Source organism: Balaenoptera musculus, chromosome 19 (assembly GCF_009873245.2).
Source record: "Balaenoptera musculus isolate JJ_BM4_2016_0621 chromosome 19, mBalMus1.pri.v3, whole genome shotgun sequence".
Classification (NCBI taxonomy): Eukaryota; Metazoa; Chordata; class Mammalia; order Artiodactyla; family Balaenopteridae; genus Balaenoptera; species Balaenoptera musculus.
Genome location: NC_045803.1, coordinates 3,199,185 through 3,226,918, shown reverse-complemented (window position 1 = coordinate 3,226,918; position 27,734 = coordinate 3,199,185). Strand labels below are relative to the sequence as shown.

The 27,734-nt window shown below is 58.4% G+C and overlaps 3 protein-coding genes across 6 annotated transcripts; 2 read left to right on the top strand and 1 right to left on the bottom strand.

Annotated features, from left to right (window-relative positions):
* Positions 1–432: 432 nt before the first annotated feature.
* LOC118885371 (uncharacterized protein C19orf85-like) lies at positions 433–6,870 on the bottom strand. The gene is made up of 2 exons (XM_036833996.1): positions 6,698–6,870; positions 433–805 (listed from the first exon to the last, which is right to left on the bottom strand). Exons 1-2 carry the CDS (start codon positions 6,868–6,870, stop codon positions 433–435), a joined length of 546 nt encoding a protein of 181 aa, XP_036689891.1.
* A 10,233-nt stretch (positions 6,871–17,103) lies between these two features.
* On the top strand, positions 17,104–24,304 carry ZNF628 (zinc finger protein 628). 3 transcript variants are annotated; one of them, XM_036834496.1, is made up of 4 exons: positions 17,104–17,289; positions 20,178–20,253; positions 20,854–20,960; positions 21,045–24,304. In XM_036834496.1, exons 3-4 carry the CDS (start codon positions 20,930–20,932, stop codon positions 24,188–24,190), a joined length of 3,177 nt encoding a protein of 1,058 aa, XP_036690391.1. In that variant the 5' UTR covers positions 17,104–17,289; positions 20,178–20,253; positions 20,854–20,929; the 3' UTR covers positions 24,191–24,304. The 3 variants fall into 3 exon arrangements, with proteins under 3 accessions (XP_036690391.1, XP_036690393.1, XP_036690392.1); XM_036834498.1 differs by lacking the exon at positions 20,854–20,960; XM_036834497.1 differs by lacking the exons at positions 20,178–20,253; positions 20,854–20,960.
* Positions 24,305–25,044: 740 nt separating this feature from the next.
* Positions 25,045–27,734, top strand: NAT14 (N-acetyltransferase 14 (putative)). Of its 2 annotated transcripts, none has more exons than XM_036834560.1 (3): positions 25,045–25,142; positions 25,539–25,654; positions 26,545–27,734. In XM_036834560.1, the coding sequence occupies exons 2-3, from the start codon at positions 25,583–25,585 to the stop codon at positions 27,091–27,093; spliced, it is 621 nt and encodes a 206-aa protein (XP_036690455.1). In that variant the 5' UTR covers positions 25,045–25,142; positions 25,539–25,582; the 3' UTR covers positions 27,094–27,734. The 2 variants fall into 2 exon arrangements, with proteins under 2 accessions (XP_036690455.1, XP_036690457.1); XM_036834562.1 differs by having other exon boundaries at positions 25,070–25,142; positions 25,478–25,654.

Below are 27,734 nucleotides of genomic sequence, written 5' to 3'. Positions count from 1 at the left end.
GGGAATAGTAAGATGACACCAGACACTAGGCAGAGGTGAACCAGGGTAAGAGGGAGCTGAAGGGACAGTTGCCAAGGAGGTGGGGCTGGGAAGAAAGAAGGGAGGAGGTGGGGGAGGGAGAGCGTGAACCCCCCCGAAGGGGCTGTGGTGGGGGAACTGGACCTGGGAGAAGACCCATGAGGCCGTGGTCAGAGCTGGGAGTCTGGGCTTGGTTCATATTCCCAGAGGCTGCCAGGAGGGTAGTGGATGGGACAGGGGGCTCCTGGGGGGGCGGTGGCTGAAGAGCTGTCACGGAGGGAGGGGCAGTTTGGTTTGTCTGGGAGCCTGGGCTGGGCTGTGATTGGGTGTCATGGGGAGCGGGTCCCCCAGCCTTCAGGGACCCTATGAGAATGGCAGGCACAAGACACCTCTCACCTGCCCACCCAACCCCCCTCAGGAGCGGAGAGCTCTTTCCCTCCCCCCCAGGGCATGCAGGGTAGGGAGCAGGGGGTCGTAGAAGTGTGGGTCCTGCCTCAGGTCCGCCTGGCCCAGCACACAATGGGACGGGTCAGATGGCACTGAGGGACACTCTGGGGGGACCACAATGTCCTCAGAGAGGTCGTGGGTGGAGGCGTCCAGGGCAGCGAGACTCAGGCTGGGGCCGGCATGGGGTGCCTCAGTGGGAGCCACAGCACAGGCCGTCCCCAGGAAGGGGGCTGGAGGTGGTGGAGGTGGCCTTTGGGGTGGCGGTCCCTGGGGAGGTGCCTCCTGGGACAGGATGGATATGGCCAGGCGCTGGGTGGCAGCTTTGATCTTGGCAAACTGCCTGCAGAGAGAGCCAGGCATTAGCTGGGTGACCACGAAGGATTCCCCTCCCATCTGCCATCCCAGGAGTGATTTGTCCCTTCTCTCCCTCCACATTTTTCTTCTCTGTGCTAGTGTCTCTGCCCCGGCTCCACTTTCATGAGTCTGACAATGTAATCGTTTTAACCCCATTCATAGGGAAGCTCTGAACAGCTGTGGGGTTTGTGCACTGCACAAGACAGCACATCTCGCCCAACACTACGCACATTTTTTTTTTAATTATTTTTTTTTATGGCTGTGTTGGGTCTTCGTTTCTGTGCAAGGGCTTTCTCTAGTTGTGGCAAGCGGGGGCCACTCTTCATCGCGGTGCGCGGGCCTCTCACTATCGCGGCCTCTCTTGCTGCGGAGCACAGGCTCCAGACGCACAGGCTCAGTAGTTGTGGCTCACGGGCCCAGTTGCTCCGCGGCATGTGGGATCTTCCCAGACCAGGGCTCAAACCCGTGTCCCCTGCACCGGCAGGCAGATTCTCAACCACTGCGCCACCAGGGAAGCCCACTACGCACATTTTTGACATTTAGATTTAATATGACTATATTCCAACATGTAAAAGTAAAAAATGTCTTAAGGAAGGGGTGCCTTTAAAAAAGTTTTCACACAAAGGTGCACTGTGGGCTGGCAATGTGACTATAACATGATGCCCTGTGCATTCTACTGCCTAAATAGTTATGAATCTGCATCTCCACCAACCCTCTCAGTATCTCCACTAACCCCTTGTTGGAGTCCCCAGCTTCCCCCACCTGGATGACGGTAATAGCCATTGCACGGGTCTCCCCCCAGTATTCCTAACCCCTCAGTAACAAAGCAGACGGATCTCACAAACTGTTAGGGGCTGAACTGTGTCCCCCTAAAATTCATATGTTGAAGTTTTAACCCCCAGGACCTCAGAATGTGACTGTATTTGGAGACAGGGTCTTTAGAGAGGTGATTACATTAAAATGACATCATCAGTGTGGTCCCTAATCCAGCGAGAGGAGATTAGGACACACAGAGGGATGACCATGTGTGAAGCCAAGGAGAGAGGCCTCTCCCTGCCGACACCTTGATCTCGGACTTCAGCCTCCAAAATCATGAGAAAGTATCAATACATTTCTGTTGCACCAGTCTGTAGTGTTTGATTTTGGAAGTTCTAGCAGGTTAATGCCAAAACATAATGTTGAACAAAAGCGGTGAGACTTAGAATAAGTGGATACGTGACGCCATTTAAATAAAGTTCAAAAACAGGCTAACTCAATCGACAGTGAGAGAAATCAGGATGTGTGGCTCATGGGAAGGAGGTACTACCAGGGTCTCTGGGACAAGGAATGCCCTGTTCCTGGATCTGAGTGTTAGTTACGTTAGTGGGGCCCCTTTGGGAAAACTCATTAAGCTCCACACGGATGATGTGTGCATTTTTTTGTACTATGTTAAACTTCCAGGAAAAGGTTTATTTAAAAATGTATCTGATATTGTATGACTCTGTTTATGTGAAATGTCCAGAATAGGCAAATCCCTGGAAACACAGAGCAGATTGGTGGTTACCAGGTGCTGGTGGGGAGGGGAGGATGGGGAGGGAATACTAATGGGTACCGATTCTCCTTTGGGGTTGATGAAAATGTTCCAGAACTAGGTGGAGGTGATGGTTGCAAAACATTATGAATATACAAAATGCCTCTGAATTGTACACTTTAAAATGTTCAAAATGATGAATTTTATGTTACATATATATATATATATTTAATTAATTAATTAATTAATTAAATTTATTTATTTTTGGCTGCATTGGGTCTTCGTTGCTGCACGCGGGCTTTCTCTAGTTGCGGCGAGCGGGGGCTACTCTTCCTTGCGGTGCACGTGCTTCTCATTGTGGTGGCTTCTCTTGTTGCAGAGCACGAGATATAGGCGCGCGGGCTTCAGTAGTTGTGGCGCATGGGCTCAGTAGTTGTGGCTTGCGGGCTGTAGAGCACAGGCTCAGTAGTTGTGGCACACGGGCTTAGTTGCTCCGCGGCATGTGGGATCTTCCCGGACCAGGGCTTGAACCTGTGTCCCCCGCCTTGGCAGGCGGATTCTTAACCACTGCGTCACCAGGGAAGCCCAGTGTTATATATATTTTACCATATTTAGTGAGAACTGCCACTGTGACACTGTCTTTGATGCCAAGGAGAATAGTTATGCTCTGAGTGCCCCAGGGAAAGTTTTCAGTAATGGGAGGTCAGGTTAAATGACAGAGAGGGTGCGAGTGTGGGGGCGGGGGACTGATTTAAGATTCATGACAACTACATGCCATGTATGGTCCCTGACCTGAACAAAGTAAGGATAAATGGTGTTTAGGGCTGAAGAGTCGTGACATTTGTGATTTACTTTTAAACTATTTAAAAACATATAGATGAAGGAAATAGGCTAAGATGTTATGGACAGTAAAATCTAAGTGATGTTACATGAGGGATCAATAGGTCAGTGGCTCTTAAACTTCAGTGCACAACAGGAAGGACACCTGGAGGGCTTGTGGGAATGCTAGTTCCTGGGCCCCTGAGTTTCTGTGGGGGGGGTTCAAGAATTTGCATTGCTAACACGTTCCCAAGCGATGCTGAGGTGCTGGTACTGCTGGTCTGGGGACCACCTTTTTAGAACTGCTGCCTCAGACAACTGTCTTGACTTTTCTGTGGGTTTGAAAAATGTTCACAAAAAGTTAAAATTTCATAGCGTGGGTGGGAGGGGGTTCCTGAGCGAGCAGGGCCTGAGCGGACCTGGAGGGAGGAGGAGGGCGTGGGTGGGAAGGTGCTGAGGAGAGCTTGTCTCTGACCTGGATCTTCCTAGGCTGAGCTTGAGTGCTGAGGGGAATGTGCTTCAGAGCTACCTGGGCTGCCCTCAAGGCCACTGGTGGGCAGCCTGTGTCTCTGGGGAGCATGTGGCAGAACCGGGCATGGGGTGGGGCGGTTTGGGATGCTCTCGCAGAGAAGCTGGCCCTGGGGAGCAAGGAGGACAGACAGGGGGCCTGGGAGGCCAGAGGCTGGCATTATCACAGGGTCCAGATTGGGGCGAGGGCTGAAGATAGGGAGGGGTCCTTGAGCAGTTGATGAGGAGGCTGAAGAGGAGCTAGGAGGCCAGCTCTGGAACACAGGGCTGGACCCTGTTTGGGGACGTGAGTGTTTTCCTCGTCAGTGGTGTACGTGTGTGTGCGGGGTGAGCATTCTGGGTGCGGCCACAGCTGGGCATCCTGGTGGAAGGCGGCTTGCAGTGTGGGCGCAGTGGCTAGGCTGGACCGGGCTCCCATCTACTCAAATTTGGTTCCACGACCTCCTGAGGCAAGGTCCTGGGCTGGCTGGGAGGAGCTACCTACTTACAGAAAAGCAGGTCCTTTGGCAAGTCACTTTACCTCTCTGTGCCTCAGTTTCCTCATCTGAAAAAGGAGGATTATAAGAGCACCTACCTCCTGGGGTTACTGTCAGGGAGTAATGAGTTCATACTCACTGTAAGTGAGTACTGGGAGTTAAAACTGAAGTACTTAGAACAGTGCTCAGCACATATTAAGTATCAGATAAATTTTAGCAACCATCATCGCCATCACCATCATCCTCACCATCACCATCACCATCATCATCACCATTATCACCACCATCACCGCCATCACCATCATCATCACCATCACCATCACCATCACTATCATCACCATCATCCTCACCATCATCATCACCATCACCACTATCACCATCATCCTTATCATCATCATCACCATCACCATTACTATCATCATTACCATCACCATCATCACCACCATCACCATCATCACCATCATCGCCATCGCCATCATCATCACCATCACCATCATCATCACCATCACCATCATCATCACCATCACCATCACTATCATCACCATCATCATCACCATCATCACCATCATCCTCACCATCATCATCACCATCACCATCACTATCACTATCACCATCACCATCATCATCCTCACCATCACCATCACCACTATCACCATCATCCTCATTATCATCGCCATCACCATCACTATCATCATCACCGTTATCATCCTTACTACCATCATCACCCTCACCATCATCATGATCACCATCACCGTCATCCTCATCACCATCACCATCACTGTCATCATTACCATTATCATCCTTACTATCATCATCACCATCACTGTCACCATCACCATCACCATCATCCTCATCATCATCACCATCATCACCATCATCACCATCATCATCAAGTCCCTGAGATGCTATATCCAGGCAGGACTATAAAGTGGTCCAGAGCTTGGGCTCTGGATTCAGACTGCCTAGGGTTGTATCAACTGTCTAGCTGTGTAGCCTTGGACAAGTCATTGGACCTCTCTGAGCTTCCTTGTCTGTAATATAGGGGAAAGACAGAACCTACAGTGTGAGTTTGTTGGGAGCATTAAGTGACGTAGTGTATGGCAAGGCCTTAGTACACTGTACCTGGCACACAGCAACCTCAAAAAATGGTTACTGTCAGAGGGTGAGGGGAGAGCACAGGGCAAGGTGGGATGGGCTGGGTGGGTGTGAGAGGGGGGACAGGCTGAGTAGAGACCTGAAGGAACAGAAGTCTCCATCCACATTCCTGGAGACAGGGAAAGGCATTGTACCACAAAGGGAAGAGCATATGCAAAGGCCCAGAGGCTGAATGGTGAAGTGCTAGATGGGGAGCTGAGGCTGGCAAGGGGAACAGGGGCTAATAGGGCAGAGCCTTTGTCCTGAGGGCGATGGGGAGCCATGGGAGAGGGGCCAAGTGTGGTGTGTGGGTTAGAAAGGCGCTACCTTCAAAAAGCCCCAGAGTCGGACCCCATCTCCACACCCCAGTCCCCCACCCATCATCTGAGCCACCATCATTCCTCTCCTGGATCACTGCAGTAGCCTCCTACACGATCTGATCTCCGCTCAACAGTCAGAGGGATCCTTTCAGATTGTACCACATCCCAGCCCAGAGCCCAAGTCCCTCCAGAGGCCCATGAGGTCTCCATGATCAGGCCCCTGTTTCTTTTGAACCTAATTCCCTTCCCCTTTCACTCTGTTCCAGCCACCCCAGCCTTCTTACTTGCCCTCGAACACACCAGGGATGTTCCTGCCTCAGGGTCTTTGCACGTGCTGTCCCCTTCCTGGGATGCTCTCCCTCAGACATCCACAGGGCTCCTTCCCTCACCTCTCTCAGGTCTCTGCTCAAATGTCACCTCCTCAGTGAGGCCTTCCCTGACACCTTACCTAAAGTACCAACCCTCCCCCAGCATGCCCTCCGCAGCACTTATCACCTTCTAACACACTATATTGTTTGTAAAAATCGAGGTAAAATTCATATCACTTAAAATGAACCATTTTAAAGTGTGCAATTCACTGGCATTCAGTACGTTCATGATGTCGTGCAACCACCACCTCTAATTAGTTCCAGAACTTTTCATCACCCTGGAAGGAAACCCGGTACCTATTAGCAGTCTCTTCCCGTCACCCCCCACCGGCCCCTGGCACCCGCTAATCTGCTTTCTGGCTCTGTGCATTTGCCCGTTCTGGCTGTCTCACAGAAATGGATACAATAGGTTGCCTCTTGCGTCTGGCTGCTTTCACTCAGCACCGTGTCTTCAAGGCTCCTCCGCTTTGTCGCATCATACCGTATCATTCTTCTCTTTATTTTGGCTGTCCCTTATCAGCTGCCTGCCCACTGGAACACGAGCTCCATGAAGACAGAGAATTTTGTCTGCTTTGTACTGATGGGTCTCTGGGGCCTGGCGCACAGTCGGCACTCAGTAAATGCATACTGGTGTTGATTGCATCCAGCTCCGGGGTCCACTTCTCTCTGTTCGGTCTGGTCTCCCCAACACCAAGGGCTCCCCTCCCACCCCGCCCCCCTCACCTGCAGATCTGGTTGTGCAGGAATCTCCTGTGGTTGGGCCTCCTTTTGGGGGGCCGGGGCCGCCGGGGGTTCAGGGTGCGCAGCACATAGGCGGCTGCCCCAGTCACGAAGGCACACAGCTCCCGGGGGCCGGGCTCGGAGATTCCAGGGGCTGCCGGAGCCCCGGGGTGCATGGCCAGGGTGATGTGGAGTAGCTCCCCACAATGCTGATCATAAAGCAGCCCCCCAGATCTGTGAGGGGCAAGGAGCAGCCAGGGCTGGGGGTTCAGGGCTGGGGGTGGGGGGACAGGAATAGAGATGGGCTTTGGGAGGGTGGGTGGGCTGTGCAGGGAAGGGCCCTCCCCGGGCTGGCAGAGGCAGGGCCTGGGCAATTAGAACAGGGCCTTCGTCCTGTGCCCTCGCCTCATCCCTGAGGTTTGAGGCACCTGTAGGTGGGGGTCTGATATAGGAAGGCAAGGGGGCAGGGAGGGGAGGGGTCTTTCTGTGTGCCCCCCAAGGGCCCAATTAGCACATAGTTGGACCTGCGATCTGGGACAGTGCAGTGTAGGTGGGGGGCCAGAGAAAAGCGCCTGGAGATGGCCAATTAAGGGGACAAAGCCCTCATTAGGGAAGCGAGGCCAGGAGCCGAGTCAAGCGCAGCGATTAGCGTGGAGGAGCCATGATTGCAGGCTAGCGGAGAGGCGGTGGGAGGCTTGGGTGCGGGCTGGGAAGGAGGGGAGGTGGCCCCCCGGAGGCATGCCGGGAGCCCCCCACTGTGGGCAGACATCCCACATCCACCCACCCACCTCCAGACCCACTTGCCCGTGCCTCCTTGCCTCCCTCTGCCCCAGGCCCGGCGCCGCGGGGAAACAGCCTCAGAGAGCAGCTTGCCGGTGCCCAAGGTCTTCCAGCCTGAAGGAGGGGCTGGCTTCGGAGGGAGGGTTGACCCCCAATCCTGCATTTCATTTCATACCCGAGCTTCTGAGTGAGCAGGGGAGAGGGGAGGGGGGACACCTGTGGTGTGGGCCTCGCTGCTCAGGTGGGTGACATGGGTGACAGCCAGGCTGTGGCAGGAGGGGAAGAGAAAACATGGGCATGGTTCCCCCCAAGGCATTTCACTGGGGGACTGGGGGGCCCTGGTGTTTCCGGGGGGCTGGGACGTGGCAGGGAGGAGGGGCTGGCTCCTGGGGCTGGAAGTGGGGTCCTCTTGCCTCTGGGAGGGTGTTGGCCAGAGTGGGGGAACCTGGTCTCAGCCGGTGCGGGAGGGGGCGTCTCAGTGTTTGCTCTGAGAAGACTGCATTGGGGGTTTGTGTCGGGAGGTATATGAGCGTCCTGCGGATGCCCTAACACGTTATCGCAAACCTAGTGGCTTAAAACCATGCACAGGGGCTTCCCTGGTGGCACAGTGGTTAAGAATCCACCTGCCAGTGCAGGGGAAACGGGTTCGAGCCCTGGTCCAGGAAGATCCCACATGCTGCTGAGCAACTAAGCCCATGCGCCACATCTACTGAGCCTGCGCTCTAGAGCCCATGAGCCACAAATACTGAAGCCCACGCGCCCAGAGCCCATGCTCTGCAACGAGAAGCCACTGCAATGAGAAGCCCGTGCACCGCAACGAAGTGTAGCCCCTGCTCGCCGCAACTAGAGAAAACCCGCGCATGGCAACAAAGACCCAGCGCGACCAAAAATAAATAAATAAATAAATTTATTTTAAAAAACCCCAAAAACCATGCACAGGGATTCTCTCGCAGTTCTGGGGGTCAGAAGTCCAAGATGGGTCCCACGGGCTAAAGTCAGGGTGTTGCTTCTGGAAGCTCTAGAGGGAATCTGTTCCCATGCCTTTTCTGGCTTCTAGAGGTCTCCCAAATTCCTTGCCTTGTGGCCCCTTCCTCCGTCTTCAAAGTGCATCGCTCTGCCCTCTGCCTCTGTTGCCCCATCTCCTTCTGACCCCGACCCTCCTGTCTCCCTCTTATAAGGACTCACTGCGTAATCCAGGATCATCTCCCCCTCTCAAGATCCTGAACTCCACCACACCTACAAAGTCCCTTTCGCCGTAAGTCACACAGTTGGAGGTTCTGCAGGTTAGGATGTCGGCGTCTTTGAGGCGGGGCACAGAGGGAGAGGCTTGGCCCCAGTGGTGGCTCCTCCCGGGCTCCCCTCAAGGCCACGTTAGCTGGGCCAGTGGTTGCAGCCGCTGAGGCTGAGCCCGGGGCTGCCCCCGGCGCCCCCAGCACGCAGGCAGGGAGAGAGACACAGAACAGCGAGGGCTTCCCCCGGGGCTCCCCAGTGCCTGGCACGCTGCACCTCGGTGAGGCCCCCTGCCCCTGGGCACTCACAGGAAGGCATTAGTGTCCCTGTTTCCCGAAGGAGAAACTGAGGTCCGGGCACACAGTCACCCAAAGTCACAGGCAGCTGAGCTGGGGGATTTAACCCACCTGGGGAAAAAAAACCCTTAGGAGGGAAACTAAGAACTTTCTAAAAGCTCTCATAGTTGTTAAATACTAAAGTATATTATTTCTAAGATCTATTATAAATATCCTTTTTGTCCCCCAAATGATACCTTGATATAATTATCAGCAGCAAATTATAAAAAACTCTGGCTCAAGAAGAGAATATACATAGGAGTCCTTCCTCCCACCCCCGGCCAGGCGGCTTGTGGGATCTTAGTTCCCTGACCAGGGATTGAACCTGCACCCTCAGCAGTGAAAGCACGGAGTCCTAACCACTGGACCACCAGGGAATTCCCAACATAGGAGTCCTTTTGTTTATATATATATATATAAAATATTTGTTTATTTATTTGGCTGCACCAGGTCTTAGTTGCGGCATGCAGGATCTAGGTCCTTGACCAGGGATCGAACCCGGGCCCCCTTCATTGGGATCGCAGAGACTTAGCCACTTCCACCAGGGAAGTCCCAAGGAGTCCTTTTGAAATGAGAGCTACCAAATGTGATATAGTGTAATGTTAGGGAATAATTTAAAAACAAAACAAAACAAAACGCAGTGCCACCACTTGGGAGATCCTGTGTCCTGATTCCAGCTTCCATTACCTCACTGGTAAAACGGGGATAAGAAGGTAGCACAGAGGGGAAATGCTCCAAGCTCGCACAGCGAGTAAGTGGCAAGGCTGGGGTCTGAACTTGAGATAGCATAGGCCCGAGGCCAGGCCTTTGCTTCCCAGGCCCGCTCACCATCCAGCGATGCCACAGGCAGCGTCGGCACAGCGGTGGCATCCCGGTGGGCAGTGGCAGTGGCAGAGGCCCAGCCAGGTGCGGGGCTCAGGGTGGGGACCACCTGGCAGAGGTTGGCAGAGGCCCAGGCCCTTGGGAGTGTACTGTGAGCTGCAGTCAGTGAGGCCAGTAGCGGCGGGTGGGCCAGACGCCAAGTGCCACCCGTGTGCCTCACCACAGCCGAGGACAGGGCAGCGTGGACACAGGTGTGGGGACATGACGGGCCCCCAGCGCTCCGCCCCCGGCCCCTGTGACACCCCGTCTGTCTGGGACTCTCACCAGCTCTGGTGTTGTCTCTCCACCCCCTGGCTCTCTCCTGCTCTGCCCCCTGGCTCTCCTGCCCCTCGCTGCGTTGTCCACAGACCTCTCCTCTCCACTGTGTCTCCGAGGATGCCTGCCACCACTCGTGTGCTTCTGGCTCCTCTCACCGTGTCTGTCCCTTTCACCACCTCTCGAGTGTCTCTCAGACTTTGACTGCCTCTCTGTCTTGGTCTGGGCAGACTCTGTGTGTGTGTGTGTGTGTGCGTGTGTGTGTGTGTGCGCGCGCGTGTGTGCGTGTGTGTGTGCGCGCGCGTGTGTGTGCGTGCGTGTGTGTGTGCGCGCGCGTGTGTGTGCGTGTGTGTGTGTGCGTGTGCGTGCGCGCGCGTGTGTGTGTGTGTGTGTGTGTGTGTGTCCTGGACACACGGGTGGTGTTGTGGGTTGGCATGGAAGCTTTCCCATCCTGTTGCTCTCAGGCCCAGAGGGGAGGGCCCAGGGTCCCTTGGAAAGGGGCTAGGAGGGGAGTAGACCCCCAGGTCTCTGGAGGATTGGAGGTCAGCGCTCAGGCCCCAGGACAGGCAAGGGGCCACCCCTGCATGGCTGGGCATGACCTTCGCTAACGCAGCTCCGGGGTGGGCTCACATCCAAGGCATCAGGAGCCAAGGGCAACGTCTGCTGGCCAGACCGGCCTGGAGTACACCGGAGGCCACCGGCCGGCCGGCAGGGTCTGGCCTGGGGATGTTCCACCAGGGGGCGCCAACGTCCCAGGCTGGCGCTGGGACTCCCCGCTGGAGTGTCCTCAAGGTGTGGCCCTTCTCCCCCTGTTTTCGATCTTGATAAGAGTCGCTCACAGCTGGGGGCTGGCTTCATCTGATGTTTGTTGAGGACCTGCACTTGCAGGTATGAGAAGGTATTCACAGGCTCCTTTCTCCTATCCCAGGCCTTGGAATTGGGGGTGGGTGGGGCGCATGTAATCATTCAACAAACATTTATGGGGACTTCCCTGGTGGTCCAGCGGTTTAAACTCTGAGCTCCCCATGCAGGGGGTCAGGGTTAGATCCCTGGTCAAGGAACTAGATCCCGCATGCTGCAACTTAGAGCCCGCGTGCCGCAACTAAAAGATGCCGCATGCCGCAACTAAAAAAAAAAAAAGAGATCCTACATGCCGCAACGAAAGATCCCGCTCGCTCAAGGAAGATCCTGCGTGCCGCAACTAAGGCCCAGCGCAGCCAAATGAATAAATTAAAAAAAAAAAAGCATTTATGGAGCACCTACTGTGTGCAGAAGCTGTGGATGCAGTGGTGAGCGAGACAAGCACCGTCTGTCCCTGTAGGAGTCTGGGAGGGAGATGTCTGTAAACAAGAAATTATGGTTCCGGATGTGCTGTGAGGATGCTGAGACTGGACAGTAAGTTGGAGGCCGGACGGGGCAGGGGTGCTGCTTCAGTTGGAGAGGCCCTCTCTGAGAAGGTTATAATTGTCTTGCAACCTTAATGGAAGAGGTAGCAACCAGGAGCTTCCCAGGCAGAGGGCACAGCAGGTGCAAAGGCCCTGAGGCAGGAGCAAGCTTGAAGGGAGTGAGAGAGGTAGAGTGATGGGAGGAGGTGAAGTCAGAGAAGTGGATGGGGGCCAGACCCGCGGGGCTTTGTAGGCTAGGCAGGAGTTGGGTTATGAGGGCAAGAGTGATGGGGAGCCATGGAGGGTTTGGGACACAGGTAGTTCCCGGAGCTCAGGGCCCTGCCCCAAACCTCCTTTTCAGGCCTCGCTGACCCTGCCCCTACATCCCTCTCCAGTGTCGGGAGGGGGAAACTGAGGTGACAGGGCCAGGCTGGGAGCCCAAACAAGGCTTGTCCCTCCTTGCCTCCACCCAGCTCCTATGCTGCCTCTCTTCACCCAGTCCAAGAGGGACTTTGTTCCCCTTAAAATTTATTGTAAAAATGTACAGGTGGCAGGTTCCTGGTGTCCCCAGCCCGTAACTCAGAGGGGCCAACACTGTCGTATTTGTTTTACATCTTTTCTTCTGAGAAGAGCGATGGGCTGAATCGTGTCTTCCCAAACTCATGTGTTGAAGTCCTAACCACCATACCTCAGAATGTGACTGTATTGACAGATAAGGTCTTTAAAGAGGTAATTAAATTAAAATGAGGTCAGTAGAGTGGGCCCTACTCCTATATGACTAGTGTCCCTACAAGAAGAGGAAATTTGGACACAGACAGGTGCAGAGGGGAGACCATGTGAGGACACAGGGAGAAGGTGGCCGTCTGCAAGCCAAGGAGAGAGGCATCAGGAGAAACCAACCCTGCTGACACCTTGATCTTGGACTTCCAGCCTCCAGAACAGTGAGAAAATAACTTTCTGTTGTTTAAGCCACCCAGCCTGTGGCACTTTGTTATGGCAGCCCGAGCAAACCAACACAAGAAGTGTATTAGTTATCTGTGCTGCATAACAAGTTACCACAAACACAGTGGTGTAAAACAACATGCATTAATTTTCTCACAGTCCCCGTGGGTCAGGAGTCCAGGCACCACAGTTGAGCTGGGTCCTTAGCTCAGCGTTTCACAAGGCTGCAATCAAGGTGCAGGCTGAGGTTGGGGTCCTCTTCCAGGCTCGCATGGCAGAATTCGTTTCCTTGCATCTGTAGAACCCTTGGAGGCTGCTGTCTTCAAGGCCAGCAGGAGAATCACTGATATTCCACTGCTCTGACCTCTAGACCCAATTTTAAAGATCTCGCCTGATTAGATCAGGCCCACCCAGGAAAATCTTCTTGTATTAGTCAGGGTTCTCCAGAGAAACAGAACCAATAGGCTCTATCTCTATCTATCTATCTATCTATTTATCTATCTATCTAGAGAGATTATATATATTACATATATAAAGAAATCTAGGAAAGTCCCTGGTGGTCCAGTGGTTAGGACTCCACGCTTTCACTGCTGAGGGCCTGGGTTCCATTCCTGGTTGGGGAATTAAGATCCCGCCTGCCACGCAGCCAAAAAAAACAAAAAACAAACAGAGGGGTCTGTTTTCCCCACACAGGTGGGACCCTGTGAACTGTCCTCCTCCAGGGACTCTGCCCTAGTTTCCCACCAGGCTGGGTGAGGGGTCTCCTCTGGCTCCCATGCCCTGGGCGGCCTCCATGGGCTTCTGACACGCATGTGAGACCCGCTAGATAGGCCTTGGATGGAGCTGGACCCTGGGGCTGGAGACACTCCCAGTTAAGTCCCTTCCTGGTTGCAGGAATCACTTCCAGCTCTGTGCCTGGCCAAGAACCTTCAGAGAGCCTTTATTTACTGCCCCGCCAACCCCAGTGAACTGGGGATGATGCCCCTTCCATGTGGAGAGGCCTGGCAGGGCAGGGCAGGCTGGGGCGCCCCACGAAAGCCCCCAGAGGTGCTGGAAAGGAGCATTCTCAGTCTGTGGGCGGCACAAGCTGGCCCCTTGGTTCCTTCTTCCTGGGACAGCTGACAGCTGTGACTTGGGGACTTCTCTTGCTTGCCCCCTACCCTCCCCCCCCCCACTTAAAGTGTATCTCTGCTCTTTTTACTCCACTTATGTGAAAAAGGATATTTTATTTTATTTTTTATTTATTTTTTTATTGGAGTATAGTTGCTTTACACTGCTGTGTCAGTTGCTGCTGTACAGCAAAGTGTATCAGCTATACATATACATATATCCCCTCTTTTCTGGATTTCCTTCCCATTTAGGTGACCACAGAGCGCTGAGTAGAGTTCCCTGTGCTCTACAGTAGGTTCTCATTAGTTATCTATTTTATACATAGTAGTTTGTATATGTCAGCCCCAATCTCCCAGTTCATCCCACCACCACACCCCACTTTCCCCCTTGGTATCCATACGTTTGTTCTCTATGTCTGTAGGATATTTTATTTTTAGTCTCTGGCCTTGGGAGTCCTGTCTTTGGCCCCAGACACCTCCTCTGGGGCGTTGGGTGAGGTCTGCTCCAGGGAGAGGTGTCCCCAACCCCAGTCCTCTCTTCTCCAGTGAGCGCAGGCTGTGCTGTCACCAAGGTGTTGGACTGAGTGGCCAAAACCAGAATCGAATGTCCACACAGCAGGAGGACACCCCCCACTTCCAGAGGGAAGGGAGGCTGGCCGAAGGGCTCAGGTGTCTGGGGTCCAGGAGCACTGGTGGGGGCACGGTGAGTGGGACCTGAGCCCCCTCCATGCTCTGTAATCAAAGCGGGCAGGGCCCAGACTCTGGTCCTGGATGAGCCACCTTGGAGCCGGACTGCCTGAGAAGGCTGGCACGCGTCCCCCACTACCTGGAGCGTGGCTGGTAGGGATGGGTGAGGGAGAGTGGGGAAGACCGAAGGGCCAGGCTCCCCAGTTCCTACCACGCTTTCTCCTCTCCTGCGACTACTTCCTTGGGATGGGGGTGCAGACCTTGCCAATCCTTTTGGCTGGGATGGGGGTAAATGCAGACACCCTCACGTGCACACAGGGCTTGTGGGACGTGAGTGACAACCTTGGGCCCAGGGAAGTGTTGGGTAGGTAGTCTTGGCCACCTTCAAAGACTGCAGTCCCCACTCCCATCCCTGTACCCCATGGGAAGAATGGTTCACCTGGCTGGCAAGGCAGGGGGCTCAGGGGGACTGGGGCTGGATGGGATGCCTGATCTAGTGGGAGGGGTTCAGCTGCGAAAAGTACCTGGGGCGGGGTGTTGTTGGCTGGAAATAAGAATGCCTGGGGGGACTTCCCTGCCAGTCCAGTGGTTAAGACTCTGCGCTTCCACTGCTGGGGGCGTGGGTTCAATCCCTGGTGTTTGATCCCCGATCAGGGAACTGAGATCCTGCGTGCTGCGTGGCGCGGCCAAAAAAAAAAAAAAAAAGGATGCCTGGGGACTGGACAGGCGTATGTCCAGATGTTTGCTTAGTCCCACATCAAGCCTTCACCCACTGCCCCAGCCCTGGACATGCCCCCACGCCCATCTCTCCTACTGTATTTTTTTCTCTGAGACGTTTAGCGGCACATAGCATGGGATATGTGTTATTTATTATGTCTTGTTTATTGCCACCCTTCACCCCCTATAGATTTTGTAAGCTCACTGGGACCGAACTTTTGTTGCCCCCTCCCAAGCCCCCATTGCTATGTCCCAGCTGCTAGGGCAAGATCTGGGGAGGGTCCTGGGTAAGGACTGAGGGTCTGGACACTACAGAATCTGGACTGGGTGCCTCTGATAACTTCCTATGGTATCTGTGTCAGCTGCAGAGGACTCCGCATACGAGGCTCCATGAGGGGTCCAGCTCAGGGAGGGATGGGGGGACAACTCCTCTTCCCATCCGTGTCCCTGGAGAGCCAGACACGGTGTTAGCGTCCCATCCCTCACCCCACAGGGCTGTTACTGCTGTCTTGAAAAGGAGCCTGCCAAATCTGCACAACTTTTTTTTTTTTTTCCTCCCCAAAGAGGCACCGGGCCCCGAGAGTGGGAGCCAGTTGCTCATAGGGGATCCTCCCTCCATCCCCAAGCCTCCGTTAGCGTTAGCGGCCAGAGCTTGATGTGTTGAGGAGCCTTGGATACAGACCCCAGGGGGCAGGGCCTGCAGGTCTCTCTTCTTCCTAGCTTTCCCCTCTTTACTCCTTAACAGCTCAGAACTCTCCTCAGGTGTCCCTCCCCCACCCCCGCCCCCCACCCCCCACCCAGTGCCTCCGGCAGCTTCGTTTCTGGCAGGGGAGGTGAAAGCTGAAGTGAGAGGAACGTTTGGGCTGAGCTGGAAGCCAAGGGTTTTATATGCATGAATTCACTGGAGATTTCATAAAGACCCTGCTGGGCAGGGACAGGTCCAACAGCTCAGATCACGCCTGAGTCCCAGCCTGCCTGGGGGCCTTGGGAAACTGTATGGGAGGCTGTAAAAATTCACTCATTCAACAGAGTGCCGTCTGCTTCTGATTAAGCCCCTTACTGGTTGTTGGGGACACCTGGGTGGCAAAGTCAGACCCCATCCGTCTGTCTTGGAACAGAGATGAGTGCCGCTGAGCATGTAGTGGGGCCCCTCCTAGCACAGGGGCTTTCCGGTAGTTGAGAAGTGACGCGGTAAGGGTAGCCGTCAGGCTGAGGAGGATTGCCTTGGAACAGTGGTTCTCAACCAGGGGAACTGCAGCCAGGTCTGGAGACGGCTGTCATAACGTGTGGTGGAGGGGAGCGGGGTGGCGAGGAGGGCTGTTGGCCTCTAGTGGGTTAGGGTTAGGCCACTATGCTGCTAGCCACCCTACAAGGCACAAGACAGCCCCCACAGTAAAGAAAGGCCGGCCCAAATGTCACCAGTGCCATGGTTGAGAAACTAGTTGGATGACCCGCAGAAAAGTCAGTTTGACTTAGAGGCCGAGGCTGGTGAGAGCTGAACATGGGAAGGAGGGAGAGGGGATTCAGGACAGCCCGTTTTCCCCTAAGCCCCCAGGCTGCGAAGGAGGCAGGGGTCCCTGGTGCCCTGGGCAGCCCCCTGCATAGCAGGGCCCAGGTTCCCCAACAGCCGCACTAGCGAGAATGCAACATACGCCCGGGAACCGCAAGCACGAGGGACCTTTTGGGGGCAGGAAGCACTGCGGCCTTCAGTTTTCCCAACGGGGTAAAAAATGGGAGCCCCGAGGCCTGGGCGTGGGGCCAGGCCAGGAGTGACCACATCCCTGGTGGGCGACGCCTGCTCGGGAACCGCGCTGCGGGGGAGGATTCTATCACAGACGAGAGGGAGTCGATGCTAATAAAGGGGAACGTGCGACCCTGCGTCCCGACCCAGCTTTCCCCGGCCTTGGGCCGACCCCCGCGACCGCTGCAAGGACCGAGTGGTCGGGGTCCCGAGAGTACTACAACTCCCAAGATGCCTCGCGCCGCCTGCGCCAGGAAGGGCCGACACGGCCGGCGGCCAATGGGGGGTACGGAGGCGGGGCCTCTGCGCACGTGGCGTCCTGACGCACGGACGGCGACGTCGGGGTTTGTGTGCGCGAGAGGCCGCCGATAAAGGTTGGGTGCCTCGCGCCGGGGGCCGTTGGGAGGGAGCGTGCCCCCGCCCCCTCCCCGGCCCCCACTCCTGCACCGCCGCTGCAGGGGCCTCGCCTTCCCATCGACCCCCGCGGGAAGGCCCTGGGTCTCCCCAGCTCATTCCCCGGTCGGGGCCGCAGGTGAGAGACCGGAGGGGCGGGGGTGGGGGAGGGACCGGAGGGCGGAGACGTTGGGGAAACGGCGAACGTGAAACCGGAAGGGATGCCTTAAAGGGAAGGGTGCTACTTCACCTCCGACTTTTGTCCGCCGGGCCGGCTCCGCCCCCTTAAAGGGCAAGGGGCTGCTTTTTAAAGGGGCGGGGCAGGTTGTGCAGTTTATAAAGAGCTTCCCGCTTTAATTTAAGAGAATAAATTGTCTCTTTAAAGGCCGGTGACAGTGTCCCAGATACTGAAAGAAAAGCTTGTGAATCCTAGTGGCTTCAAAGCAGTCCCTAGTTTAGCTGAGAAAGGGTGGAGATGGTTGTGCAGGAACAGGATCCTCTTAAAGGGGAAGTCGGGCCTGATGGAAGGGTGTGGCCCGGCCTTTTGAAGAGGATGCTCTTTACCAGATAGGACGGGTCCCGGCTCTTCCAGAGCACGGATGTCTCCTGTTTAAGGCATGCCGGCCTTCTGAAAGACACGTGCAGCTTCCTGGGATAACCTCTTAAAAGGACTTGCTTACATTTTAAAGGGGACGCTCATCTTTTTAAAGGGAATCTATATGGCTTGTGCAAAGGGATGCCCAGCTTTCTTTCATTCAAGATATGTTCACTGAGTACTCACTCTGTGCCAGATATTATTCTAGGCGCTGGGATGCAACAGTGAACAAGATGCCACTAGCATCTAGTGGACCGAGGCCGGGGATACTGCTAACCAACTTGCAATGCAGGAAACAGCCCCCTGTCCGGCTCCAATCTCAACAGTGCTGATGCTGGGAAACTCTGATTATAAAGTAGGTTAGAAGGTGATAAGCCCTATGGAGAAAAAAAATAAGTCAGGGAAAGAGAATGCGGCATGCTGGGAGGGGTTGCAGAGTTAGGTAGGATGGTCAGGGAATAATTCCCCAAGATGACATTTCAGCAAAGACTTGGAGGTGAGGGAGGGAGCTTCCTGGATATTGGAGGGAAGGGGGTACTAGGCAGGGGCCTGTGTGGGGCCCCAGGTGGGAGTGGGCATGCCTGACCCGGCCCTGTGACCAGAGTGCCCTGAGGGTTGGAGAGGCTAGCAGGACAGTCAGGGAGGGAAGGAAGCCATAGGCCGTGGGAAGTCTGTAGGTTCTTGTAAGGGATTAGTTTTCTGCTCTCAAATGGGAGCAGTGGGAGGCTTTAGCAGAGAGGAATGAAATGGTCTGTCTGTGTTGGCAGTTTCCATTCAGCCTCTGTGTTGGGAACAGACTGGGGGTAGGAAGAGTAAGGGTGGAAACTAGGAGAGCTGTCAGAAGGCTGCTGCAGTTGCCCGGAGGGAGATGTTGGTGCCCTAGAAAAAGGTGGTAATGGGGGACTTGGTGGGAAGAGGCCAGATCCAAGGATGCTCCTGCTGGACTGGGGGGTCGGCTGACGGACTGGTCATAGAGAGTGAGGGAGAAAGAGGGGGTGAGGGTGCCCTGGGGCTTTGCGCCTGAGCAAGAATAAAGGCGTTTTTGGAGATGGAGCAGACTGGGGGTGAAAGAGGTATTTGCGGGGGCCAGAGAGGGGAGAGAGCAGGAGGAAAAACTGGAGTTAGGCTTTGGGCATGTTAAGGTTGAGGTGTCTTATTAGGCGTCCAAATGGCATAGTCCAGCAGGGGTGTAGGTTTCAAAGGACAGGTGGCAAGTGGAGATCAATTTTGGAATTGTCCAGTTTATAGATTGTGAAGTCCCAGGAGTGGGTGAGGGCTTCCAGGGAGAGTGTGGATACAGAATAGGAGGCTTGATAGAACCCTGGACTCTCCTGCATTCACAAGTAGGACTAGCACCCGAAACTGAGAAGGGTGGCAGGTGAGGAGCGCGGTATCCCAGAAGCCAAGGGGACTGGTTTAAGGAGAGAGAGAATAAGACGTCCATTGACCACTGAGCAGAGACCACTGGATTTAGCAACTAGGAGGCCATGAGTGGAGGGGGCGGGGGGAGGATCTGATTGACAGGGTTTGAGATGGGAAAGAGCATGTGTTGATGGCACTTTTAAGTTGCTTTGCTGCAAGGAGACAGAAATGAGGCCAGAGCTGGAGGAGGAAGTGGGGTGAAGGGTTTTTGTTTTTTTAAAGATGGGAGGGCTTCCCTGCTGGCGCAGTGGTTAAGAATCCGCCTGCCAATGCAGGGGATACGGGTTCGAGCCCTGGTCCAGGAAGATCCCACATGCCGTGCAGCAGCTAAGCCTGGGTGCCACAACTACTGAGCCTGTGCTCTAGGGCCTGCGAGCCACAACTACTGAGCCCACGTGCCACAACTACTGAAGCCCACGCGCCTAGAGCCCGTGCTCCACTAGAGAAGGCACCGCAATGAGAGGCCCGCGCACCGCAACGAAGAGTAGCCCCCGCTTGCCACAACTAGAGAAAGCTCGCGCGCAGCAATGAAGACCCAACGCAGCCAAAAAAAATTTTTTTAAAAAGTTATAAAGATGGGAGACCTGGCTTGTGGGTACACTGATGGGAACGGTCCAGGAGATGAGGAGAATCGCTGTAGGTGGGAAGTCAGAGTCTTTAGGCCCAGAAGTAGGCAGGCGGGAAGGGGTAGTGCAGGGTTTCTCAGCCTCAGCACCACTGGCGTTTTGAACTGATTGCTCCTTGCTGTTTGGGGGCTGGGGGTGGTGCTGTCCTGTGCCTCGTAGGACGCCGAGCAGCGTCCCTGGCCTCTGCCCACTAGATGCCAGTGGCACCTGCTCCTCCAGTCGACAGCCAGATAACCAGAACAGTCTCCAGGCATTGCCACATGTCCGCTGGGGTGGAGGGCGTGGTGGTGGTGGTCCAGGGAGCTTCCATTGCCCCACTGAGAACCACCAGTGTAGTTGTTGGAAGATGGGAATGTTCTCTTCTGGTTGCTTTTATTTTCTCAGCGACAAGATCAATGGCAGGGTCACCTGCTAAGAGCAAGAGGGGATAGGAGAGAGATTTGAGGGGAAAAGAAACATGGCAAGTATCACCTGGTGGGGTGGGTGAATGGACCAGAGAAATGCAGCATGAGCAGTGCAGGGTGTTGGGGAGGGAGCTTTGAGATCCTTGGGCACGAATGCAAAAGGAGGCTGAGGCCAGGCACTTTCCAGTCACCAGCAGCATCTGTGCTGGATAAGGGGGGCAGTGCGGGTGTGGATGAGGGGGCGGAGGATGCGGAGCCCACAGGATCAATGGGTGGTAGATATGGCTGAACCTAGGGATTCTGGGTTAGGGTCCCAAGAGGGAGAGGTGGAGCAGGATGGGTGGTGGTGGAGAGTGGATGCTCACAGAGGCTTTGTCTGTCGTGAAAGGGTTTGGGGTGTGGCAGTGGAAGCGGGTATTGAGGCAGGATGGGGATGAGGTCTTTAGAGGGACCAGAGGATCCAAAGCGCGGTGCTAGAGACCCCAGCCTTCTTCGAAGACACTGCCTGTCTTTAGAGGGACTGAGCATAGCCGGAAAGGCAGTACCTGGCCTCATAAAGGCCACGTCCAGCAGTCCAGCCTCCTGGAGGAGATGGCCGGCATGGTGGGGGGCGGGGCGACCAGCTCCTCCCAGTTTGCCATACGTTTCCTTTTTAGCACCCAAGGCCTTCCGTCGTGGGCAGCCTCTCCGGCCAGAGCTGACCTGCACTACAGGAAGCCGTAATCCTAAGGGATGTGTCCCGTGCCTCTCACAGGGCCACCCCGTGGGTTTGGGGTTGAGATAACCCGGTGTGTGGGCGGAGGTGGGGGGAGCGCCCGCCCTCGCCTGACCCGGAATCCCTCCCCAGGTGTGATGGTCGGCTCCCACACGGACATGGCGCCGGCCTCTACCGCAGAGGGGGCCGGGGAGAAGCCGGGCCCCGCGGCTCCGGCCCCCACGGCCCAGTATGAGTGTGGGGAGTGCGGCAAGTCCTTCCGCTGGTCGTCCCGGCTCCTGCACCACCAGCGCACGCACACGGGCGAGCGTCCCTACAAGTGCCCCGACTGCCCCAAGGCCTTCAAGGGCTCCTCGGCCCTGCTTTACCACCAGCGGGGCCACACGGGCGAGCGGCCCTACCAGTGCCCCGACTGCCCCAAGGCCTTCAAGCGCTCGTCGCTGTTGCAGATCCACCGCAGCGTGCACACCGGCCTGCGGGCCTTCACCTGCGGCCAGTGCGGCCTGGCCTTCAAGTGGTCGTCCCACTACCAGTACCACCTGCGCCAGCACACGGGCGAGCGGCCCTACCCCTGCCCGGACTGCCCCAAGGCCTTCAAGAACTCGTCCAGCCTGCGGCGCCACCGGCACGTGCACACGGGCGAGCGGCCCTACACCTGCGGCGTGTGCGGCAAGAGCTTCACGCAGAGCACCAACCTGCGGCAGCACCAGCGCGTGCACACGGGCGAGCGGCCCTTCCGCTGCCCGCTCTGCCCCAAGACCTTCACGCACTCGTCCAACCTGCTGCTGCACCAGCGCACCCACGGCAGCGCCGCCGCCCCCGCCGCGGGCGCCGCCCCCGCCCCTCCGCCGCGGGAGCCCGGCGGCAAGGTCTTGGTCTCGGAGGCCTACCTGCAGCGGCCCCTCCAACCCCCCAGCCCGCCGGCGCCCCCGCCGCCCGCGCCCCCGCCCGTGGTGCCCGAGCTCTTTCTGGCCGCGGCCGAGACCACGGTGGAGCTGGTGTACCGCTGCGACGGCTGCGAGCTAGGCTTCGGCAGCGAGGAGCTGCTCTTGGAGCACCAGCCCTGCCCCGGGCCGGAGGCGCCGCCCCCGCCCGCGGACGCGCCCTCGGAGCCGCGGAAGGCCGACCCTCCCCCGCTGCCCTCCCTGTCCCCGCCGTCCCCCTTGCCGCAGCCCCCTCCCGCCGCCGCTGCCCCTGGCTTCGCCTGCCTCCCCTGCGGGAAGTCCTTCCGGACAGTGGCCGGCCTCTCCCGCCACCAGCACAGCCACGGGGCGGCCGGCGGGCAGGCGTTCCGCTGCGGCAGCTGTGACGGCGCCTTCCCGCAGCTGGCCAGCCTCCTGGCGCACCAGCAGTGCCACGTGGAGGAGGCCGCGGCCGGGCGCCCGCCCCCCCAGGCCGAGGCTGCCGAGGTCACCTGTCCCCAGGAGCCGCTCGCCCCCGCCCCCGCCCCGCCCGCTCCCGCGCCCGCCCCCGCTTCCGCGGAGCGACCCTACAAATGCGGCGAGTGTGGCAAGGCCTTCAAGGGCTCATCGGGGCTGCGCTACCACCTGCGGGACCACACGGGCGAGCGGCCCTACCAGTGCGGCGAGTGTGGCAAGGCCTTCAAGCGCTCGTCGCTGCTGGCCATCCACCAGCGCGTGCACACCGGCCTGCGGGCCTTCACCTGTGGCCAGTGCGGCCTTACCTTCAAGTGGTCGTCGCACTACCAGTACCACCTGCGGCTGCACTCGGGCGAGCGGCCCTACGCCTGCGGGGAGTGCGGCAAAGCCTTCCGCAACACGTCGTGCCTGCGGCGCCACCGGCACGTGCACACGGGCGAGCGGCCCCACTCCTGCGGCGTGTGCGGCAAGAGCTTCGCCCAGACCTCCAACTTGCGGCAGCACCAGCGCGTGCACACGGGCGAGCGGCCCTTCCGCTGCCCGCTCTGCCCCAAGACCTTCACGCACTCGTCCAACCTGCTGCTGCACCAGCGCACCCACTCGGCCGAGCGCCCCTTCGCCTGCCCCATCTGCGGCCGCAGCTTTGTCATGGCCGCCTACCTGCAGCGGCACCTGAGGACGCATGCCCCGGCCAACGCCACTTCTGGCCCCGCAGCCCCCGGCGCCGGCCCCCAGCCCCCTGCCCCACTGGCTGCCGCCCCAGCCCCGTCCGCCACCCAAGATGTCCACGTCCTCCCCCACCTCCAAGCCACGCTCTCCCTAGAGGTGGCAGGGGTCACGGCCCAGGCCCCGCCCCCCAGCCCAGCAGCCCCCAACTCCCAGACGTTTCTCCTGGTGCAGACTGCCCAGGGCCTCCAGCTGATCCCCAGCAGCGTCCAGCCCCCCACACCCCCGCCGCCCCCCGCCCCCCCGAAGCTCATCCTGCTGCCCTCCTCCAGTACTGGTGGTGGGGGCAGCGGTGCAAGGCAGGGCCCACGGGCAGTGGGGAAAGCTGGGCAGGGGGCTGGAGTAGTCTGGCTGCCAGGCCCTGGGGGGCTAGGGGTGCAGGGAGGGAGCAACACCGGGGCCAGCGCGGGAGCGCAGAGCCTCATAGTTCTGCAGAATGTGGGGGCTGGGGAGGCAGGGCCGCAGGAAGTGAGCGGGGTCCAGCTCCAACCCCTTCGGCCAGCCCCGGAACTGACCACGGTCCAGCTCCAGCCGGCCCCGGAGGTGACCACGGTCCAGCTCCAGCCGGCCCAGGAGGTGACCACGGTCCAGCTGCAGCCTGTAACGGGTCAGCTGTCCAATTCCAGTGGGGGAGCCGTCACCACTGAGGCGCCTAATCTGCTGGTGGTTCAGAGTGGGGCAGCGGAGGAGTTGCTGGCGGACCCCGGCCCGGGGGAGCCCGGTGACGGTGAGGCCAGCACTGGTGTGGTCCAGGATGTGCTCTTTGAGACGCTGCAGACGGAGGAGGGGCTGCAGAGTGTCCTGGTGCTGAGCGCAGCTGATGGGGAGCAGACCCAGCTGTGTGTGCAGGAGGTAGAGACCTTACCCTCGGGGCTGGCTGAGCCGCCAACCCCTGGCCCGCCGGGACAGAAACTGCTCATTATCCGCAGTGCCCCGGCCACCGAGCTGCTGGAGAGTGGCAGCGTTGCGGGAGGCGCCGCTGCGCTGCAGCTGCTGGCCCCACCACCACCTGGCTCAGGCTCTGCTCCCGCGGGCGTCCCTGCGGCTCCTGCCTCCCAGATGGTACAAGTGGTCCCTGCGGGAGCTGCACCTGGGGGCATGACCCCCCAGGGCCTACCCTCCATCCAGATCGTCCAGACTCTGCCCGCAGTCCAGCTGGTGCACACGTTTTGAGTAGAACCACTGGTTCCCCTTCCCGCCCCACACAGAGACCCCGACTCACTGCCCGCCTGGGCTGGGCTGAGCTGGGGGGAGGGGAACTGCAGGCTGGGCTTGCTAATAAAGACCAGAATCTCCTCTCCTGTGCTTTTGTTTTATTTGTGGTTTGGGAGGTCACTGTCATGGCCATAGCCACCACTTGGGAACTTGGAGTCTCATCTCTTGCTTCCTGGTTCGCAGGTGACTTGCTTTGCGTCTTGGGGCCAGCCACGTCTCCTATGTGGGCTCTGTTTATCCTTTTTTAAAAAAGGGATGCAACGGTCACTATATGGGGGAGGCGTTGGCATCTAGAATCCTGGTCTGCCACTTGTTCTCTGTAAGTCACCCCACCCCTCCTCTCACGGAAAAATGGGTGGGTGGGAATGCCCATCCCGAATGTCACTGAGAGCCGGGGTGGGTTGGTTTGGGGTGGGGCAGTTTGGGAGCCAGTGGGCTCAAGATGCTGACGCGGCCCCTCCCGCGAAGGCCCTGGAACCAAAGAGAATAGACCCACTGAGTTCGCCGCCCCGCCCCCACCCCCTGCGCTCAGGTTGCTTAGGAACCAGGGGACTTCGGGAAGCAAACCTGCGTTCAGCGCGCGCCCGGTAAGTACCGCTCCCCGCCCCCACCCCCACCCCGCCGGCTCCCCCGCTCCCATCCCCTGCCCCTTCCCCCGCCTGCGTCCTACAGGCCCCCTTTCGCTGTTGCTCCTCCCCTTGCAGGGTTGCCGCTCCCCGCCCTAGTCCATTCCCAGCCCACGCCCAGACTCTCCCCCCACCCCCTGCCAGAAGCTTGGCAACAGTTGCTAAGGCCGAGAGCAGGCACCGCCCCGCCCCCCAGTGCGCGAGTCTGACGTCACTTCCGCCGACGACCCCCTTCTCAACCCTGCTCCCCTCGCACCTTGTCAAAAGCGAAGCGACCCACAGAGGTGCTTGCAAGTCCTTGTTCCTGCGACAGACGCCGTTCGGGGGCGATTGGGGCAGAGAGGCTCTGGGCACTGGGGGGGTGGGGAGCGCAGTCCATTCCCTGCCTGTGGGGGTAGTTTCGCTCACCCCCAGGGCCGCCCCGGAACCTGGAAGGGAGCCCGATGTTGGCAGGTGTTGGCGTGCACCGGGCATTTAGGCGTAGATCGCTGGACACCACTGGGGGCCGGGGGGGCACCCCGAGAGACTTTAGAAAGGTCGATGGGTTGACGGGGAAGCCTGTCCTGTCTCGGACCTCTCTTGGGACCTGACCTGGGACATACTGTTGCTTGATCCGCAGCTCTGGGGCGCTTTGGGGACGAGAGGTGCCCTCCTGACGCTGACCGGCTTGTTTTCGCCAGGTGCACGCCTGCTCCCTTGGGGGCGCGGGAGCCTGGGGGCTGCCATGGCCCCCAGCCACCTGTCGGTGCGGGAGATGAGGGAAGATGAGAAACCCTTAGTGCTGGAGATGCTGAAGGTGAGAGAGGGCAGGGGCGCCAGTGAGCCTGGGAGGGTGGGGTGGAGGGTACCAGTGAGGGGGGGCCGGGACACCAGTGAACCTGGGAGGGGACGGGGACACCAGTGAGCCTGGGAGGGGGCGGGGACAGAATGAGGGGATACCAATGAGCCTGGGGGGGCGGGGACACCAGTGAGTCTGGGGGAGGGTACCAGTGGGAGGGGCCGGGACACCAGTGAGCCTGGGAGGGGGCGGGGACAGAATGAGGGGGCACCAATGAACCTGGGGGTGGGGCGGGGACACACCACGGAGCCTGGGAGGGGGCAGGGCTGGCATTTGGAGTGGCTTCAGTCACCTTCCTGAGCCAGCCGTGACCCCCGGCGAGCAGTCTTTTGCTCCTAAGAGGGCCCTTGGGCCCTCCTCTCTCTAGTTCTTTCTCCCTACCCTGGGGATCAAAAAGGGTTTTCACCGCTGTAGGGCTGTGGAGCTGACCACACACCAACTCCTTCCCTATCCTGCCCACTTCCAGTCTTCCCTACGCCCCAGCCTCCTGCTTTTCAAAGTAGAGCCCTTGGGCCTCAGCCTGGCACTCGAGGACCCCCCAGGCGCCCCTCCAGCTCTCTCTCTTGCTTGGGGCAGCTCCTCCATCCAGCCTTCCCTGGTGCCCGGCGCCTGCCTCTCCACTGAAGTGGGAGCCCTCGCAGTTCCTAATTCACCAGCTCACTCATTCAGAGCCCAGCGTGCCAGCCGTGTGGTCCCGGCCCCTCCGCCACAGGCCTCAGCTCACTGCCTTCCTTTCTCCTCTGGCAACCCCGGCCCCGGATCCCTCCCGGGCAGGGCCTGCCTCCTCCCCGCCCCGTTCCTGCTGCCCACGGGAGCCCCCCAACGCTGACTGCTCCTCCTGCCCGCAGGCTGGCGTGAAGGACACGGAGAACCGTGTGGCGCTCCACGCCCTGACGCGGCCTCCGGCCCTGCTCCTCCTGGCGGCAGCCAGCAGCGGTCTGCGCTTCGTCCTGGCCTCTTTCGCCCTGGCCCTCCTCCTGCCCGTGTTCCTGGCCGTGGCGGCCATGAAGCTGGGCCTGCGGGCCCGGTGGGGCTCGCTGCCCCCGCCGGGCGGGCTGGGGGGGCCCTGGGTGGCAGTGCGGGGCTCGGGGGATGTGTGCGGGGTCCTGGCCCTGGCCCCAGGCTCCAGCGCTGGAGACGGGGCCCGGGTCACCCGCCTCTCTGTGTCTCGCTGGCACCGCCGCCGAGGCGTGGGCAGGCGGCTGCTGGCCTTTGCCGAATCCCGGGCTCGAGCCTGGGCGGGCGGCATGGGGGAGCCCCGGGCCCGGCTAGTGGTCCCGGTGGCCGTGGCAGCGTGGGGCGTGGCCGGGATGCTGGAGGGCTGTGGCTACCAGGCCGAGGGGAGCTGGGGCTGCATGGGCTACACGCTGGTGAGGGAGTTCAGCAAGGAACTATGACGCCAGACCCTGGAGGGAGGAAAACCAGCGCTTAGTGAGCACCTACTGTGTGCAGACACTTTCACACCGTCCTTCCGTGAATCCCCAGCCCACCCAGGGCCCAGAAACAGGCCTGCAGAGGGCAAGAGACCCCACCACAGCCTGACGTGTGTCTGTAGTGTTTGAACTTCTCAGAGAAGTCGGCCCATCTAACCCCTGCCTCAGATTCTGTCTGCACTGAGAAGTCTCCCCATCTGTCTGTCTGTCTGTCTGTCTGTCTGCCAAGCCTGTGCCGTTTGTGCTATGAGCCTGGGAGAGACGTGGGGCAGGAGGAGAGGAGGCCGAGCAAGCCTGCCTCCCACCCCGACCAGGGTTAGGACTTAGGCAGGGGCACCCCAAACCGGGACAAGGCCCCCAGGGAATGGGGTGGGGCTTGATGCTGTGCTTGAAGTGGGTGAGGCTGCAGAGGCAGAGAGAGGGTGAGGGGCGCCTCTGCAGGGGAGGGTCGTCTGCCTCGAGAGCCCCAGGGGAGGGAGGGGGGTGGTGGGCACAGTGCTGCCCTCCCAGCCAGCCCCCCCCCCGGGAAGGTGAGAGCCCAGAGGGGCAGACAGACCCATCTGGTTTTTAACACCCGTTTGTTAATAAAGCCTGAAACTGCTGTG

Coding starts and splice junctions, on each gene's coding strand:
- LOC118885371 (XM_036833996.1), bottom strand. CDS start 6,870: ATGCACCCCGGGGCTCCGGCAGCCCCTGGAATCTCCGAGCCCGGCCCC. Junction 806..6,697: donor CTGCACAACCAGATCTGCAG/GTGAGGGGGGCG, acceptor CTCTCTCTGCAG/GCAGTTTGCCAAGATCAAAG.
- ZNF628 (XM_036834496.1), top strand. CDS start 20,930: ATGTGTCCCGTGCCTCTCACAGGGCCACCCC. Junction 20,961..21,044: donor GCCTCTCACAGGGCCACCCC/GTGGGTTTGGGG, acceptor ATCCCTCCCCAG/GTGTGATGGTCGGCTCCCAC.
- NAT14 (XM_036834560.1), top strand. CDS start 25,583: ATGGCCCCCAGCCACCTGTCGGTGCGGGAGATGAGGGAAGATGAGAAA. Junction 25,655..26,544: donor TAGTGCTGGAGATGCTGAAG/GTGAGAGAGGGC, acceptor TCCTGCCCGCAG/GCTGGCGTGAAGGACACGGA.